This window comes from Rhea americana, unplaced genomic scaffold (genome assembly GCF_003343005.1).
Source record: "Rhea americana isolate MKP2758 unplaced genomic scaffold, rheAme1 scaffold_11, whole genome shotgun sequence".
NCBI lineage: Eukaryota > Metazoa > Chordata > Aves > Rheiformes > Rheidae > Rhea > Rhea americana.
Genome location: NW_028185150.1, coordinates 2,875,725 through 2,889,227, shown reverse-complemented (window position 1 = coordinate 2,889,227; position 13,503 = coordinate 2,875,725). Strand labels below are relative to the sequence as shown.

General features: G+C 37.8%; 1 protein-coding gene across 8 annotated transcripts in view; it reads left to right on the top strand.

The window, feature by feature from the left end:
* The window catches only part of AOPEP (aminopeptidase O (putative)), a 215,879-nt gene that overhangs the window by 196,111 nt on the left and 6,265 nt on the right, over positions 1–13,503 (top strand). For 4 of the 8 annotated variants that reach the window (XM_085312944.1, XM_085312951.1, XM_085312933.1 and 1 more), the window contains 2 exons: positions 1,064–1,208; positions 3,525–4,980. In XM_085312944.1, the coding sequence (XP_085169070.1) occupies positions 1,064–1,204 (141 nt within the window). In that variant the 3' untranslated portion in view covers positions 1,205–1,208; positions 3,525–4,980. Of the gene's footprint in view, positions 1–1,063; positions 1,209–1,599; positions 2,251–3,524; positions 4,981–13,282; positions 13,499–13,503 lie in introns of those variants that run through there. The other 4 variants (XR_014896808.1, XM_085312903.1, XM_085312914.1 and 1 more) reach the window with 4 other exon arrangements.

The following is a 13,503-nucleotide window of genomic DNA, read 5'->3' as shown; positions in this document are numbered from 1 at the left end:
TTCTCTCTTCTCTCTTCTCTCTTCTCTCTTCTCTCTTCTCTCTTCTCTCTTCTCTCTTCTCTCTTCTCTCTTCTCTCTTCTCTCTTCTCTCTTCTTCAATGCTTACTTGTCAGTCCTAGAAATTGGGAGGAATAGTATTAAAAATAGTCTTTTTCAATGATATCCATATTTTTCCTCTGCTGAAACTATCCAAACATTGAGTTCAACTGTAAAAGCTAATTTGTTAACCTGTTAATATTTTAAGTCATATGTACATTCCTATTTTGGTAAGCGCAACTTAACACTTGTTGAATTCCTTGCAATTAGATGAAAATATTTGTAACATCAGGGAACAAAAATGGCAATCCACAATGAAATTTTTTAGATGGTGCTTTATTATTGCCAAGGGGGGGCCAGATTTTGCCCGTATAAGTTCATTTATCTTTCTTGATTGCTGCTGTTTCCAAAATCTGGATTAGAAAAATACGTTTTCTTACCAAACCAGAACTGTATGCGTGTTCAATCATACCTGTCTTGCATGTGAAGAGATGATTTTGAAACACAGACCTGGCCATTTTCAGTTGATTTCCAGTGATAGAATTGCCAAATGGGCATGTTGGAATGGACTGTTTTAATTGATTTGCTCTTCATTACTAGGTAGGGAAACATTGCAATATGAAAGAAAATGTTTCTCCTATTGACAAGCTGCCTTCTTAAGGGGCATTGGAAATATTTCAGGTAGTAGATAAAAGTGAACAGATTTCAGCCTGGAAGATGGTGAGAAAATTGGAGTGGGAAAGTAATTTCCTGTCATATCATGACATATATCTGTTATGTTTGTGTTCCTTTTTTACATGCTTAATACAAGTCTTCCTTAGGCTAAAAACAGCTAGTAAACACTACATTTAATGCGGAAATGTGAGCATGTGTTATAGAGTATATGGTCTTTTTTTCTGTGGAAGTGGTTTGGGATTTTTGTTTGTTTGTTTTGCATTCAATGAGTTCTGTGAGATATATGAAACAAAACCTTAGCAGCTGGTCATAGCTGGTGATAGGGTGAATGTGTGTGTTACTCCTCTTGCAGGCAATGGGTGTGTACCTCTATGGTGAGCTAATGGTGAATGAAGATGCAAAGCAACAAGAACTTGCCTACAAATGTTTTGCTGCAGCACGAGAACATATGGATGTGTCCTCAGCCAAAGTGGTAGCAGAGATGTTATTCTGAAGAGGTGATTTTTTTAAAATTAATTAAAAACCCTGGTTTTACCTCATGCAGAAAGAATATGATAGCACACTAAACATAGTAAACTTTGACATACCATAGAATTTGTGGCTCAAGAAATAGCTCCTGCTAAATATCTTGCTTGTGTTTAAACCCAGCTACTGGAGCAGTGAGTTAGCTGCATGCAGAAATTGACTGCAGAGCTTGGAGGAGCTTTGTTCAAAGCTTTGTAACTGCCTGTACAAGAGGCAGCTGTAAGTCAGAAAGGCTGGAGGCGGCCAGGCTCCACAAGCAGTTGCTTTCCGTTAAGCACTCTTAACTGTGTTTACGGTACATCTTAAAATTGCAATTGTGTGAGAAGCAATAATGTTTAACAAAGTTGCATGTTGACTTGCTAGGCATCACATTCTTTGAAAAGAATGAGCAGCTGTAAAGGAATTACGAAATTGTGCACCTGAAAGCGAATCTGAACTGTGTGAGAAGAATTTGATAATTCAAATGAATTTGCATTAAGTCAGGTCTTTGAAGACTGAGTGTGAGGTAAGAGGAGCAGCCTTGACATTAAAAAGCTGCTTAATGTCATTCATACTCAATTTGGTTTGTTTCTGAAATTGAAGGGAAGTAGAGAAAAAGCAAAATACCAAGAAATATTCACAAGCTAAAGATTATTACAGGTTATAAACTGATCATTCGCAAAAATATTCTCCATCTTGCAGTTTATTTGAATAGCCTGAGGTAACCTTACAGTGTTAGTACATGCATGTTTAACACACAGCCAATTAGGATTGGTATGAAGATCTTTTCCAATACAGCATACCTCAGATTTTTGCCAAATGATATAATTTATCTGGCAGACTGATTGCCTTGCTTGTTCGCATAGCTTTACAGTTGATTCCTCGTATCAAAATTCAGACATCTAATTTAGTAAAATTGTCATTTTGTAATTGGTACTGAACAGGAATCTTTAATTCTCTCACATTCAAGCCTGTACATTTAGACTGTATTTGATACTCAGTTTCATTTGAATTTATGGCATTTATTTATGTGGAATACAGCAGATACCATGAAAGCAAGATGGTTTATGAATAGCTCTGTTCTTCTGGTTATACAACAACTGTGCCTGCCAGGAAGACTTTGAGGGAAGTGTGGATTAAACTGAAGATTGTTAGTTCTAACCAGATGGTTAGTTTTGGGGAAGGTGAGTGGGAGGTCATATTCTAAAACAGGTAGGGTTGTAAAAACAAGCCATTTGCTTATGCAATCCCAGTTATTAAAGATGCATTCAAATCTGAGAGTCATTATGTTCAACATTTTTTTTTAATCTGGTCATTGCCTTTAGTGCACTGATGGCCAGAAAGATGCAGCTTGTTCTGTTGTCTTCTTATAGTTTCTTGCATATTAAAATGAACTAAAATTTCTACAAATCTGTAGTGGTAAGTATGTGTTAGCTGTACATGGTTGATTTTCAGACAGACTAGGAATGCATGCATGCTGAGCTAAGTAAATAAAAATCTAAAGAAACTGATAGGAGAACAACACCCTTAAGAAATACACCTCTTGTTCTAAACTTGAGCATGTGAGGGAAAAGTAACTGCATAGGTTTCTTTTAATGTTGTGGCTGTTTGGGTTCCTGGCATGATGATTTGTGACTTAAGATTAAAATCACATTGCCAGGGATTACCACATAGCTATGACCCCAACTGCTACTATGAAAATCGTCGTAACTGATTCACACCTTGGAACCTTCTCCACCCATTTTAAAAAAAAAAATCCAAACAGAAATGGAGCAGACGCATCATGGAAGAAACACATCTGATAATTAGTTGTGCTCAGACGAAGACCTCTCTGACGAGGTGCAGAGCTTAGCTGATTGGTGAACAGTGATTGATTTCCTCTTTGTTCACAGTGGCTAAGTTCTGCACCTGAAGAGAAGGTGAGATGAGAACGTTTAAGTGTCAGCCTATATGGAGTGGAGTGTATTTACTGGCTGAGGTACATTACATTGCTGCTCACTATATAGTTGTATAATAAATGCTTGTGTGTGAAATGCAGTATATGGAGGACAAGAGGCAGAGGTGACTTAGGACAAAAGATCTTTTTAGTTGAGAGTAAGCAGTGCTCCTTAAATTCTCAGTCTAACTGCAGAAGGGAGGTGTCAGCCACAGTAATTTGCTTACAACGTTTTTCTGAAAAAGAGAGGAAAAAGTGTGATTTTTAAATTGGAATTGTCTATAAAGCTTTGTTTTGTAAAGTAGTCTCTTCTGTAATGGGTTCTCTCCTGATTTCTCTGCAATTGTAGCTTAGCCATGTGTATCATTTGCAGGAAATGGTTGTTTCCGACTGGAGCTGCCACTTACGGCTGCTGCTGTTGTTCCAAGCTGTTGATGGACCCGTCCTCCGGTGCCTACTGAGCTGATATCAGTTCTGAATTTACATACTGGCTCAGTTCAGCAGGAACAGGAGTCGAGCCCTAGAGCAAAAAAGATGTACCTTTTCTAAGAGCCTATGAAAAATGTCATTACTATTTTCTCGCTAAAATCCAATTAGTACACGTTATGATGTCCTACTGTTAAACACAAAATGCGTAAGGTGGAAAACCTACCTCAGTAGCTTTAGAGAACCGTTGGCTAAACACAAGAAGGTATGTGGATATGCAGATCATTACAATATTATTCCAGTAATTGACCTCTAGCATCATTTTTAGAGTAAATTGCTAATAACTGAGGGATTGTGTTTGTACTGTGGCCCTTCCCAATAGGTTTTGTCTTGAAATCTACAGAGAGCTCCCTTCGGGGTACTCACGCTCTTTACTAGAGAAAATAGAAGCGGAAATAGTGTTTTTAGAAATGTAATTACAAATTTACCTTTGTAACGACAGTCATGCTCTACTCGTAACCTAAAGAATAACCCCATTTGAAAAACTGGACCAATTAGGAATGGACAGATACTCCTTTACTGTGGCAGAGTAATAACTTTTACTGCTGTTTCCGTTGCAGGAAAGATCACAGAGAAATTCTTTTAATATATCTGCTCCTAAACCCTGGTGGTACTAGGATTTCATTGACCCAAGACATCAAAGGAAGGATTATGTGACTGCTAAATCAATCAGCTGACAGAAACATTTACCTCTCAGTATTTATGGCTCACTGTAACCAAGAACACTTAAAAAAGCCACACACACACACACATGCACACGCATACACACACCCTGTGGCTGAAGGTAGTTGTTCAGTGCAGACTCTGGGGTTTCATCTTTGCTGTTTGAGCCTATAGACACTCAAATTTGCAGATGTCAAGAACTATTTTGAATGATTTGAATGATTAATGCACCACAGTAAATTGGCCAACTGAAATTAGATGAACTTGTTATCTGTACTTAACATTTTGTGTGTAACTTCTATAGCACATTGAAAGTTAATATAAATTAGCTGGGGAAAGCAAGGGATAATTTGCAGATGGAATAGTCTGTGAAAAGTGACATGGGACTGAGGAGAACAGTAAGATCAGCACCTGTCTCTGCCTTGTACAGGTGAATGTTTGCCATACCTTCTGTTTCTGAAAATGTTTTCTTTACCCTTATGCTGTTCCTTTTGTACACTAATACGTCAAGTGTAATTCCTTTTCTCCAGGAATGTACTGCTCTACTGATCATAAGACGTCTTAATTGTTTCTTTCAGCGAATGAGCCTTGAAAACACAAAAATTTCTGAACATATTTACTTTGTATGTTACTGTTTTACATCAAATACTCTTGTAAGAATAAATAATATTTTTTAAGTATGTGTAGTTTTTCCATTGTATAGCAGCTTAAAAGTTAACTTACGAGTGTAAAAAAAAATCCCCTTGATTTCCTTTTTTCCTGAGGCTGAATGCAGTTAGTTAATGGAAAGTAGTAAGAAAAAATAAACACAAAAGTGACTTCTGAAGTTCCAGTGCACAAAATCACCTGAACCTGCCTAAATGGTGACTGAGTCCAGAGAATGCAGCTCCTCTTTACCCCACTGCTTCACCCCTCCCCCCCCACTTTCGGGCCCAGAGTCATTACCTGAGTTACGGGACTGTCAGCGACTTCTTTGCAATGCAGGGAGAGTTAGGAGGTTGTCCAGGAACATGCTGAGTTACTGCAGTGGCTTCTAATGTGGTTGCCCTCACAGATGTGTTTATTGAGGGATCCTATTCATAAGGGAGTAATGCCTCATTTCACAGGTTTTACTACAAGGCTAGCAAGAGAAATCAACTTACTTACTTTTTTGCTTTTTCCATTGTGTAAGGGAAAGAACCCAGAGCTGAATAAGGCTTTTACACAAGACACCCAGAATTTATGTATTTTGTAAGCCTTAAGTCATTCATACCCAGTACTGTTAAAACAACAGAGCAAATTAAGACAGTAACACTTTTCAGATATCACGAACATCACTAAGCTTTTGTTCTCTCAAAACAATCTAATTTTTCTTACCCCTTTTAATATAGAAAACAACAACAGTTTAGTTCCCTTGCTACAGTTGTTCCAGTCTGTCAAAGTATAACTTGGTGATCCATCATGCATTAGAGGGACTGAGGAAAAGAACTGGAAAGGGAAAAAAAAAAAAAAAAAAAAAAAAAAAAAAAAAAACACCAAGTAACCTTAAAAATGACAAGGAAAGGATAGACCTGGCCCTGTTTTGTGGCTGTGTGCCCTTTTGTTTCTCACTGAAGCACTGTTGAACAGAGTTAGGCTCCAGCCTAAGTAGTAACCTAAAGGTCGTTTCACTAAGTTACATGTGAACTTAACCTATTGGCAGCAAAAGAAACAAACCGCAAGATTAGTGTATTTAGTATATAATAGCACCCACTTCATTAAACAGAAGCCAGCATTATCATTAGTTTAAAATTTTTGTGAACTACATAAAATAATGAAAAAGAAGATGATAGATATAACTTCTGGGCATGAACAATGCAATCTCACTAAATTACTTAAGCTTCTAATAGATGCTAGTGAAAATTTGCAGAAAAATAATGAAGTTCAATACTGTTTGCTTGTTTTATTAGAGAATCTTCCAGTGTAGGAGTTGCCCTAGTAATTTCCTTAGAGGAGGAGGTTGTCTATCCCAGTAGATACTAAGTATAATAAATAATGCATGTATGCAAAGAAACAGTATCAAAAATTATTGTAGCCAAAATAATTGTTACTTTGGTGCATTTTTATACCACTTTCCAATGTGTGGTAAAATCATGGGAACTGCTTATTGCCAGTTTGTTTAAATAGCGTTTTCTTAAGCATAATCAGGCATTTGGGGACATGGGGAAAAAAAGTTACAAAATCATTAAAGCTCTCTTTTGGAGGTGAAAAGAAAGATTTTTGAGACTAACATAGCTTCAATAAATATATGTAGCTATGACAAGCACAGCCAATCCTGTAAGAGAGTGTGCTTGTTCTACATTTCATACTTGGCCTCTTTCTTTGAATAAAATAAAGCATTTTTTGTTCTTTTCCTCCCAATTCAGTCCTTCATAAGCATACAGATAATTTTACTTTGGATAGCATTAAGGGCCCTTATGCAGAATGCTGAAGTGGCTCTCTCTTCCCCCCCCCCCCCCCCTTTTTTTTTCCATTAAACCAGTATCTTATTCAAGAAGACCCAGCAGATGGTTAGGATCTGATTCATTCCTGGACATAGCTTTTAGCTATAAAAATTAGTCTCAGATTAAGCTGATATAACTGATTAATTTACCAATCAATATAGTTATGCAAGGATCATCACCTATTTTCCTGTGAAGAATACAGGGTCACTTCTTTCTTTAGAGCAAAGCCAGGCTATCATGAGTGAGTCAGTTGACTGGGTAACTCGTGCTGCTCGGATGACATGTATTTGTTGACACCAGTTTCTTGATTTCGTTTTCTGTCTTTTTGCTGAGATGTTTGCAGCTGCTGCCGCCTCTACCCTTTCTCCTTTCAGGGAGAATTAACTGTAGTATATTGCATGTTCTTCTCACTACTGTATTCAGGCAAGCTAGGAACAGGTTTGTAGCCTGGAAACAGGTCTAGCCAGAAATGCAGCCTGAGCAAGTAGGCAGCCTGGGAAAATAAGCTTTGGTGCCTGAGGCCAAAGGAGATGGTATATATTATTCCTGACAATACCGTACTATACAGCAGAGAGAATTATGGTGGACAGTGCAGATGATGATACTACACTGAAGAAATATATAGCGCTAAGCCATCTACCTTACCTACACCAAAAAGTGTGTCTCATTAAGATCTATTCTTTTAAACAAGAGTTGTGCTGTCTGTGCACAACTGAAAACAAAGTTTGCTTCGTGAAGAGGCAATAATGAATTGTATTTTGCTACACACCAAGGCAGAAGGTTTTAGGAGGATGGAAACACTTCCATTCTGTAGAGCAAAGACAAATAAAGGGTTCTTGACCACTGTGAAAAATACAAAGGAAATACAAAGGAAAAATCCTGTAGAGTTAGTTAGTTAGCCCATGGTAAAACTTAATCATCTGGAGTATTGCAGCCAGACAGTCTGTCATCTCCACAGATGACAACAATGATGATGCCTTGAGAATTACTATTAAACTAAGCTTTATTATGGAAAATTTTACTTGTTATGTTGAATTTAAGGGTGTAGACTCCTCTGCATTCATAAGCACATAGGAAGGAACAGAACTGTGTCATCTTCATAACAAAGAAACAGCAACCAAGTTATTGAAAGGTAGGGTGGGGGGTTTTTTTTGTTTGTTTGTTTTGGTATTTTTGTAGCATGCTACACTGTAGCAGTGATATTCTTCCCATTTGCATCTTGTGCTTCACTTTAAACCACACCTGCAGGACAGTGTAACATGTCATCCTGAAGCAGTCGTACTGTACTGGCAAGTGGCAGAGACCACAGATAGCAAGTGGAGGCAGGTACCCACACGTGCAGCAACATTTGTGTGCAGCACAGCACGTCTGTGTGCAGAGAAGTGGATTTTCTTACTGTATAGCACTGCTGTCAAAGCTTTTGTGCCAAAAGAGGGAGGAATTTCCATGCTTTCACAGGTGCCTGTTTCCATGTGCATGATTTAAAAGTCAGGAACAGATGTATACAGATTACCCAAGAACATCCAAGTTTTAAAATTTCTGTAACTTAATGGCATTTTCCTCTGAGCAGAGTGCTCTCTTGATAAAATATTTGCTTCTACAGTAAGACCTACAGAACACAAAAGCTCTGATTCACTGCCATCTAGAAGTTGGGTGTTTTTTTGTTTTGTTTTTTGGAACTAAAAAAATACCTACCTATATGCTACAATTTCTGGCATCTATGAATCAGGTCTGATAAGCCCATTAACAGGAAACTTTTTACAGATACATAAATTAAGAGCATGTTATTTTCTTTTGGCCTGAACTTAGAGGTCCAGAATCTTAGTCTAAAAAAGAATTAATTACAGGAAAAGATAAGGGATATACCAAAGAAAGATGATGGAATCTCATAGACTTTCACTGTAAGTATATTCATTTTAAGCACCTATAAATACTGAAGCAGCTGAACACATTACTGTGGTATAAACAATGTATTGGAAGAATTCCTTTAAAAAAAATTTTCATCTTGATGGAAGGATGACCTTTTGTGCTAATGAAATAGGCCAATGCATAAGGAAATTTAGATACTTTCATAGTAGTGGGGAGGTAAACTGCATTTATCCAAAATCTACTCTACAACTGACTGCCTATGATGTTCTGCACAAAAATAAGGGTCTGAATCCTATTTCTTAATAGCTAACAGAAAAAGGTATTGGCATTTGTTATAATGGTTATTAAAGGTACACATAAATCATAAGCAAGCCATCTAAAGGTATGCTTTTTTTGGTGATAATCTAATTTGTCCAGTACTTCCAACAGAAATAATTTCCACACTACTATTATACAAAAAATACGTTCATTTACTGCCTCCTTGCTAGGGATGATGGCACTTCTGTCCTCTCACACGACTGATGAGCAGCTGGACGTCTTGGTAACCTTCCATTCCTTAGCCCACTTGAGTTCACTCTCAGAAAAAATGCCTGTTTCTCTTCCAGCTGCCCTGCTTTTTCTCTGGGCTTGCTGAGAGTGGTGTTTCAGCACTGAGGCTCCCTGCTGAGATTTGTTCAAGGACATTTTATTCACGAGCCTTTGGTGCCTGCTTTGCTGCTGGCCTCTTCTCCAGACATCTTGACTCTTGTTAGATCAGAATGGGCCAGTTTGTGAGGCCAGTATTTGGCACCGTAATATATTTCACTTCATCTTTAGTCCCAAAAGGACAGCGGTCATGTACTACATTTCTACTACATGTTAAAGAAAATATAAGCAAGCACCTTTTTTCTAGTATCTCATATTGTACCTCATCTCAATATACTCTAACATTGTTCTTCATTTTTATACTTAACAGTAAGAAGTTACCTGCTTTGTGACAGTACCCCCTTACAGTAAACTCTTGCAAACACAAAACTAAAAAAAAAAAAAAAAAAAAAAACAGCATATGGAGCAGCCATGTTACTCATTTTTGCATCTCTTTGTGTTCCCACTACTCACCCATTTAACTACCAACCATGACCAATCAAAATTTCATTTCAGTTTATTCAGTTTTATGTCTGAGAAGTACTACTCACTTTTCTTCTTCCTCAGTGTAAAATACAACTCTCCACCTTCCTCACTCATGCCTTTCACATGACCCCTTTGCCTAGAGCCATGGCACGATCATTTTTTTTTCCTGTTGCCCATCCACCTCTGCAAGACCATGGTTTATATAAGATTTTGTCATTGCCACCACTTGCACTGAAATTGCCTGTTGTGCCCTAACTTACTATCATCTCCTGTTCCTCTGACTCCAAATAGTAGTACCCAGTTCTAGTACTAAGGGAAGCATTTGTCCCCAACTCCTTGTATACATACATACATACATGCATATATATATATATATTTTTTAAAAAATGCAATCAATCACATCATTTAAATGCTCACCTTTTTACATAGATGGGGAGTCATAAATAATTGCTCGTAAGGTTGTTTGGTTTTGCTCTTGCATAAAATAGACAAGTCCTATAGTTTTATCTTTTGATGACTTCTGTACACACCATCTCTACTTCCCTAGCACTGACCTCTTCCTCAGCCAAATCACAAGAAAGCAAGGGTTTCTCCCACTTGAGAGACGGGAGGATAGAGTAAGAAGTAAGAAGCAGCTGTGCTAGGAAAATGGTAAGACCAAAGTCTGTTAAACTAGTTGATTCTCTCTGACCAGTGTAATGCCAGTATCAGCTGCAGGATGAATGTGATACTGAGAAAAGCAATTGCTTTACACTATGCACCACAAGTCAGTGCTTAAAGTTTGTGTAGTTTTAGCAATATGATTTACATTTTAGCATCAAAAGCATCTAATGTCACAACTATGGTTTTATAACCGGTAAGAACATCAATCAGGAATTACTCCTCCCTTTCTCTTCCTGAAAACAGTTAGCACAAGAAAAAGAGCAACAGTAATGGATTTCTGACATGTTTCAGAGGTGGTGAGAATGCACTGCTCCCAGGGAGGTCAGGAAGGAGGCACCTACTTCTGAAAAATAAGAGCTGAACCATCTTTAAGGGTCATGAAAGAAGATTGACAGGAAGGTGATGAAGGTGACACTACAACACAGTATCTTGTAACAGTTATTCTTGTGTTTTCTGCAAGTTTAAGTGGATTGCCACACTCTGGGACAGGTTTTTGAGAACTATGGCATAACACTACTGGGCTTTTGAATGCCTGATTTTTGAAACAGAGAAGACAGCATGGATGTAACACCAAACTGTCTTCTTCTGACAATATCATAAAACTAAAATAATTCTATTCTAATTGATTGAGTTTACCAAGTCTGAAGAAACTGGGCCAGGAAAGAGCTTATTTAGAGACAGCTATATGGCAGGATCTTGGTGAGAGAGGAGTATGTATGTGAAGAATCTCAACAAAAAGGCCAGGTTTTCAGTTCTGATGCAACTTCATAAGGCTTTCAGTTTTATTCTGTGATGTTTGCATACCTTTGTGGTATTCAGTCTTAAAAATATATCATTATATACAAAGTGACTGGATCTACTGCTTGCAAAACCTGCCCGTCAACTGATAAGAGGTAACAGGAAATACTAACTCAGCTGCTAGAAAGGCAGAGCAGCCTCCCCCACGTGATAAAATAAGTCTTACCTAAAAATAAAATAACTGTGAAAATAACTTTATGGGTGTGAATTAACGACAACTAGCATATTCAGATTTGTAGCAGGGTAGTGCCGGGGAGCAGAGTGGCATTACACACATAGGGACATTGAGGGGCTATGTCAGGCATCTTCTCCATCTCCAACAACTACATTGAGCGACTTGTGCTCTTAACTCAGCTGAGCAACAAGCCAGTAGCTTTGGTTGGCAGAGTTGTTTGGCCTGGAAACCTTTGTTATGGATCATGCCCGCTTTGGTGATAGACACTGGGCAAAAAAGAGGAGAGAGGAAAAAGAAAAAAATTGCAATGTTTCTGCCCAGAAATTGTCTTGAGAGCACTCCTTGCCAATATAGTAAGTGGAAACAAAGCTATTGAAAAGAAACCAAGATCATGAAGTTTTACAAAAAATTATCAACTCCTAATACAAATACAGAATAATTACCTGCACAGTGCTAAATTTACCATCATTTGAAACCTTTAAGTCCCAGTAGAAATATCTTTCCAAAAGAGATGTTCTAGCTCAGTCACAAGACCTGGGCTTGGCACTTGCTCGGGATGGTTCTCTGGGCTGGGCTAAGCAGACCAGAGCAAGCAACTATAGCTAGTTGTTCTGTCCTTAAAATTATACTATACGTTGTATTGACTAGCACTGATATCTTTAGTTTTTTAGGAGAGAAGTAAATCCCAAAAAAGAGGATTTCAAGAAGAAATTTTGGAGCCTCTAAAAACACATGCACACACACACACACAGATATCAGTAATTTTCTTCAGTGGAATTAGATACTGACTTTTCTCACGCTATCTGCAGACAGTTGAAGCTGATATGGAAGAGACATACAATAATGAGATTACAAATGCTTAAACACCTACTGGCAATCTCTACTGGGAATGATAATACAGATAGGAAATTCACATCTTCAGATACCATTACAAGCTACTGTGGAATAAAGAACTAAAGTCAGATCTTGAGACAGTTTATACAAATCAAAAGTTGCAGCATCAGTAGTCAAAACAAGGAGAAGCTGCTTTCTTACACTTAAAATATTAAGACAACTTTTAATAGTAGCATGCAAATGTCATTTGCATGAAACCTGCTTTGGAAGGCTCAAACCTGCCAACTAAGAAATAAAATCAAAACAGTGAGAAGTGAATAAGCCAACTTTCAGACTGATTTGGCAGGTGCACATGGCAAATCTCAAGGACAGTATGATTCAGAAAGTGGAAGAATAATTAAGAAGAAGAGTTCATTATGGTCAGGAACATGGAAAATTGTTTTCATTTCAAGATGGAAATATTCAGCTGCAAGGCAGTTGATGGGCCAACAGATATTTTTAAGTAATATAAAAGGGAATTATTGTTTGTGAGGAATTAGGGTTTCATAAAATGAATCCATCTCATACAGATGTGAAACATGCCTTTAAAGTAGCAACATTTGTTAAGAGACAGGTAAGACAGTTAGTGTATATACAGAGATACTAAAGACATAGTACGCTGGATTTTTCCTGCTATTTGTTGATGCTCTGGTTAACTGTCTTATAAGGAATTGTTATTTCCTAGTCGTATCAGTACTAAAATGAAATTGATTAAAAATAAAACTCACAGCTACATTTCTGCAACTGAGTTTCAGCATACTCTGGGTTATTTTTTCTTCCTTTTCACTCTCCCTCCCTCCCCACACATGCAAGAAAATAAAATACAAATTATGGGACAGTCTGTACCTACAAATTATATTGCTACAAATCAGCTACAGCCAGCTGACATATCAAATTTTTGTTGCAGGGCTGATGGCCATCCAGTGCCTACCCCTAGTTGGCTCTTGAACCTCAGCCATTAAAAGGACTCAGTCACTGTGAGTACACTTAAGCCTTCAGAAGGGGCTCATGAGGTTTGTTCCTTTCCTACAGCCAGACAGATGGTTAAAGGAAGATGGCCAATGCAAGCAGGGGAAACTCCTTTCTGGCATTCAGTAGTGAACAGACCACCTAACAGCAAATTCCCAGAATAACCTACTCCCTGCTCAGGCAGCAACTGAAATGGCTACCATGAACATACCCTTTAAAAGTCCAAACAAACATTTAAAGGAAAACATCAATCACAAATATGAAGAACTTTCTAGACAGGTAGG